Source organism: Frankliniella occidentalis, unplaced genomic scaffold (genome assembly GCF_000697945.3).
Source record: "Frankliniella occidentalis isolate FOCC.00 unplaced genomic scaffold, Focc_3.1 Scaffold29, whole genome shotgun sequence".
Taxonomy (NCBI): domain Eukaryota; kingdom Metazoa; phylum Arthropoda; class Insecta; order Thysanoptera; family Thripidae; genus Frankliniella; species Frankliniella occidentalis.
Window position 1 is genome coordinate 2,067,674 of NW_026267159.1, and position 5,938 is coordinate 2,073,611.

At 52.8% G+C, this 5,938-nt stretch overlaps 1 protein-coding gene across 4 annotated transcripts in view; it reads right to left on the reverse strand.

Moving 5' to 3' along the window:
• LOC113213992 (zwei Ig domain protein zig-8-like) overlaps positions 1-5,938 on the reverse strand; it is a 199,684-nt gene that overhangs the window by 159,223 nt on the left and 34,523 nt on the right. For all 4 annotated transcript variants that reach the window (XM_052265681.1, XM_052265680.1, XM_052265682.1 and 1 more), the window contains one exon: positions 2,804-3,251. In XM_052265681.1, the coding sequence (XP_052121641.1) occupies positions 2,804-2,876 (73 nt within the window). In that variant the 5' untranslated portion in view covers positions 2,877-3,251. The remainder of the gene's footprint in view (positions 1-2,803; positions 3,252-5,938) is intronic.

Consider the following 5,938-nt stretch of genomic DNA (forward strand, 5'->3'; position numbering starts at 1 on the left):
CCCCCCACCCGAGGATAGATTGGCGTGGACTATTGTAGCCTACTTGAGCTGTGCGAAAAACTGAGGGAGGCGAGGAGCTTGTGGCAAGGTCGAAGGAACTGTCAGGTCAGGTTTCTTTTAGCACTACGGGTTAGTTTTTTAGTTTTCGTCCTGTGCACTGATAAACGAAGTGTGCAACTGCTTCACACTTGTAAGTGTGCAACTGCAAGTTGAATACTTGCAAGTATGCAACTTACCGTTGACCACTTCCTTATATTACACTCTACTGTGTGAAGAAAGTGCTCTGAGGTAATGTAAGTAAACTGAGGAGTTGCACACTTACCTGCAAGTGCACAACTATCGACCGTGTAGAACGACGGTATCCGACATCTTTTCGCATCTTTTGCTACCGAGTGCCGCCGTGGCTGGCAGACGAGATGACTCAGTCACATCTTTCAGCCCCCGCATCCGAGCCGAGACGCGCTGACAGCATAGGGGAGCATGTCTGACCCGTCCGCAGCGTGCCTCGCGACCGACACGCGGACGTACTCTACCCACGCCCCACGCGGCAGGCACCGAGCGCGGGTCGGGCGGCACGATAGTCTATAAACCACGGGGGCGGGCGGGACGTTCCAATCCGGTGCGGTATTGAAGTGTGGACCCGTGGACCCTCTCTCGTGCGAGGGCGCCCGAAAATGTTGTACGTGGCTGTACGTATAGTGACTGCTTGGAAATTGGCGTTTCATTTGTTTGCTTTTGGAGCTGGGCATAATTAAAGGTATTCAATTTAACTCCTCTCATATGCCTTTCTAGGGGTGGTTATATTTTTAGCGACCTTGTAAAATATTGAAACCCGTTCTGTGCCCTCTTTTTTTACAGAGCAGGAATGCGAGGTTCAATAATTTTTAGAGACAACCTGAATCAGAAATACCCACTTTTCTTTATGGGTACAGGTTGAAGGATTTCTTTTCCAGCAGTGCGCGTCTGCACAGTGTGCACACACACACACAGTATCACTTATTTTTCTCCGCACCTCTTTGTTTGTTTTTTAGTCCTCAACCCGGACGAGCACAACGTCTGCTTGGCTCTTTTGCCAAACTTTAAACTAACTCCAGTTATGTACGCGCCCTTTTTCACTTTCACTAAAATGAAGCCGGAGGCGTCATCACGAGTACCTCCCTGCTCCCGCTCCCTCCTCATGCCCGGCGGCGCCCCCCCCCCTCTCCCCATTTCTTGTTATCCGACAGCAGCGCGTGAGGGATGCGGAGAAAAAAAAAGGAATGAGCGAGGAGAGCTCCCGGTCGGGCCGGCGGCGCTCGACAGGGAGTAAGAGTGGCTCCGGTCCGGAGTCAGCGCGGCCAGGCCCGGCCGAGGGCCAGGCAGCCCACAAATTATTGTTTGCGTTATGGATTCGTTACTGTCGTGTCGCGGCGTGAGTTGCGGTGCACATTCCAGACACTGACATGCAATTCGTGTGTACGACAATTTATGGGTCATCGTACTATATCTGCCCGACTCGCTCCTCTGTCGCTACCTTCCATCCCCCTTTCGTTTGCACCGCCGCTCTCCACCCACTCGCTCTGTCTCCCCCCCCCCTCTCTTCCAGTCGATCTCTCATTCCCCGTCCCCTTCTCCCGCACCCCCCTCTCTCTTTATATATATATCCCTTCCCAAACACCATTACAGTCCCCCTCCACCTAATTCATTCAGGTCGTATTTACTTTTTCCGGTTTACATAGCCGCCTGGTTCTGTCATATCCCGGACAGATATCTGGTCACAACCGCCAGAAGAGAGATAGGTGACAGAAAGCGGGAAACGCTGCCCGTCGCCCGGCAATTTATGCAATATGCAGCGGCGCACATGGTTAAACATTTCGGGCATTTATACGGTGAGGACGCCGAATAGGAGGTTAGCAAGGTGGGCAGATTTGGTGCAAATCTAAATCAAACGACACCTGCAACGTCAAATTGCAAAAGGCTCATTGCCAGCGATGCTCCAACAGAGTAAACCACCCCGCCTCCACCCGCACGGCTGACCCGACTACCCGACCCACTGCCCGCGAGGATTTTCGGTCCGCTAATAATAGTGACAGTTGCACCTGGGGCGCCGCGGGCCTGGCGTACTGGTGTACGTACAGCGCAGCCCGCCGGCCGGTCTGCTGGCCAACATAAAACCGGCTCGTAGGAAAAAAAGAGAAAAGAGGCATATAACGGCGGGCCATTCTATTAAATGTAGCTTGCTTTCTTATTAAACAAAGTGTAAAAACAAATGCCGCTCATAAACAAGACAAGCACCATCAGTTATACCATACCGTGTCCAAAAAAGTATATCGTGGAAAAGAAAAATAAAAAGTTCAATCTAAATAAAAGGTAGTTTTGGTGATGTATTACGAGCACCATACACCGCAGATACGAACCCTGATCGATCCATTTCCCCCCATGGGATCTCTCCGTCGTTTTCTGGTTCTCAATGCGAATCTTGTGGGCACGCTTTTATTTTTCTATTTTATTCCATCAAGCAAAGTGTGAAGCCAGCATGATGGATGATTCTTGCCCCGTCAACGCGCCGCTGGCCACAATAAGGCACGCAGGCCGTATTAATTTAAAAGAAATTGCGCCAAAAAAATTAAAGGAAGGGAACAAACACCATCTAAATAATTTTCTATATCCAGATTAATAACCAACGAGTGACCGTGCACATGCCAAAAGGTAGAAAAGAGGTCATGGGCTATTGATTCGGGAGGAGAGAAAACGAGCAAACCAGAACAAAAAACATACAGACACAAAAAAATACTGTTGCGTTTGTAAATCCCGACTGACTCACCTGTTCCGAGGGCGAGGAGCAGCAGCAACAGCGGCAGGTGCGGCGACGGCGGCGGCCTGGCGGTGGTCCGCATGCTGGGGGCGGCGGGCCGCCGGCGGGGGCGGGGGCGGAGGGGGCGGCGCCGGGGGTGAGGCCGGGGGCGGGCAGGGCCCCTCAGGGCGAGCTCAGCGGCTCCCGGTCCGGCCGCGGCTCAACCGCAGGCCTCACCCATCGCGATGGTCTCATGGCCCGGCGCGGCGTGGCGGGGCGTGGCGGCGCGGTGGGGTGCCGGGGTGGCGCGGCGCGGCAACGGGGTGTTCGAACCCCTCTGTCCGCATTCGATTAGCAAGGCAAATATTACACACACAGTGTCTGGCGCGGGCCCGGGCGGTGGAGCGCTTCCACACAAAAAATGTTACATATATATGGGAGGGGTGTGGTGGGGCGAGGCGCGGCGCGGCGGCCGATCCTGCAACACACAAACAAAACCAAAGCTATAAAGTACTGTCATTTTGCATTTTATTCCGTTTGTGGTTTTCCAGTCAACATAAACCAGGAGACTGTTTTGTCTGTTTCAAAAGCGAAAAAAAAAGTGTTTTCTCTGGTTTACGAGACGATGTACCACCACATACTGTGTTCAATAATATAGAAATCTCACTTTATGTTTTTTTAAATAAAATGTCACAGTGCCACGTGTTAGGAACAATGCCTAACAATGAGCTAAACACGTGCGCTTAACATAGTTTAACATGGTAACAAATCTTCGCCCATATACCAACTACGCACGCACGGGTGCACTGTTAATCCCATACAAACGACGTCCTGGTTTTCAAGCAATTTTGAAAAAAAATAAAAAAATCGAGATGTTCCCATGTTATTCTTGCATAAGATATTCCTGACTGCTTGGAAACCAGGACGTTGGAATAATATTGTACTGTAGGCCACTTGTACTAAGCCCAAAACAGGAGCACTTGGGGTCTGTATCCCACTGGACATCTTCCAGTCCGCCGGGTAACTGTACGGAATGAGCCCACGAGCGCCAGGTCTAATACAACCATGAAGGTAACCGGCAGATCGGAAGGGTGTCCAGTCTCGCGTCCAAGTAGAAAGCCGACCTCAGGTATCATTCAGCAAGAAAGTCCGTCACACGAACCTGCCAAGTTAGCTTATTTATGGCAAGTTCTCGTAGCGCCTGATAGGAAGGCAACATTGTGCTTGCAGGGCACGCACGTACTGCGGTGTGGCCTATCCTGGGTTTCACAGGCGCTGGCCTCCCATAGCTGGCCCAATGAGCGAGAAAAGAGAACGTACTCCCTGGACGATCCCTTAGTCGCACTGTCTCGAGGGTCCGGCGACTTGGTCGCCTACCTGCTGGACACCCAGGCTTTACAGTGACACACGCACACCCACACAACTAACACGCCGGGCGCTTTTTTTCTTGTTTGTCCACCAGCACGCCTTTCTGTACGGGGTCGACAGGCCATTTGTGGTTTCCTTCAGGAGTACGGAGGGGGCCGCAGCGGTAGGGCGGAGAGGGGGTGATGTGGGGTGGGGTTGTTCCGGGCTCCGAGGCCCCTAGGTCCAGAAGACGCCCCAGGTTCACTTGCCCCTGCGGTGTCCGGTGGTGGAGAAAGGAAAATGGTGGCAAGAGAAGACTAAAGGATAAGGGATGTGGGGAGGGGGCGAGGCAGGCGTGGAAGGGGGAGGGTGGCAGCCGAGCGCAGTGACGCAGCACTCTAGTAAAAAAAAATCGCCAAGTCGGTGAAGAGAAAAAGTGATGAACTGCTGCTGCTGGGGTAGTCCGCCACCACTACTAGAATTTTAATCTCTAAGGGAAGAGTTACATCGTTTGCAGCGCGGGGAAAAATGAAAGATAATTTATTACCTCCGAGCTACGTTTAATCAAGAGAAGTGAAACTAATATCTGGCCGGACGAACTGTGTTTCCGATCCGACTATACTGGGCTGCCGCCTGCCACCGCGGCCAATATCGATGCTCTCCTCGGCCTCCAGAAAGGCAAATCAGGAAAGAAATATCGGCCGGCGATGTAATAAAATGCTAATACTTTGCCGTGACTTTCAAACCAAAAAATAACTTGAGTTTTTTTTTTTGTGTGTATTACAAAGTGAGATGGGACGGCGCGGGCATCTGTACGCGGGGCGGACATGTCATGCAGCAGTGGCCATGTTCAACCCGACGTCCAGCAGGGCATCTAACTCGATGAGCGTTTAGAGCCATCCACACTCGCTAGTTTGGCGCTCAAACTTGTCCCTTGCGACGCGGCGTTGGTTTGGGTCGGTATGTTCTGCTCGGCCCGAGCGGCAAACGTCCGGAAGCCGGCACACTCCCAGAGCGCACCTTTACAAGCAGCCGAATGGACCGCATCAGCGCAAACGCGCCGGCACTCTGGCACTCCGACAGCACCGAGCTCTCCCCAGCGAGTGCACTCTGGCCCCAAGTCCAACAAGGGCCACCTCTGATGTCTGGCAGATTGGCGGACGTGCGTTAGTTTGCGCAGAAAACAGACACTTCGCTTCGCCTCTACTATCTGCTGCCTGCTGAGAAAAAGTTCCAGATTGGTTCGAAACCGAGTGTCCATAATTGTGATGTTTAGGATGGTTTAAAAAGACCGAACTTTCCCTCATTATTGAGTAACTATTGTGGGCAATGCGCTCTCATTAATTTGTTTTTGTGACAGACAATTTGTTGTTGAAGTTCGCTAATCACGCCAACTTACGAATGTCGTCAACATCGCTACAGGATCACATAGGATTACGCGACCAACGGGTTTGTGTAAACTCTCCGAAGTATAGCCAGATGATGCGCAAAGCCAACAGATTCACAACAAATGTACACCTTGTTCACAGGGTCCATACACACCGCCGCACAGTCCCCCCGAGTGACGAGAAAATAACAAGCAGCATTTTAGGGGCGGCGGGCGCCATTTGCCGGGGCTACTCGGGCTGGCCCAAGGGCTGGCGGGGGCCCCGCGGGGCCGAGTGTTTTCCGTTGAGTGCCTCGCCGTGTTCCCGGCGTAATAACAGCCGGGGGGAGGTCAACCAACCCGACCTGCCGGTGCGCGCCGATGCGGGGGCGGCCGGGCACCCACCTGGATGGTGCAATCGCCTACCCCAGCAGGACCCCGCCGCCGCCCCC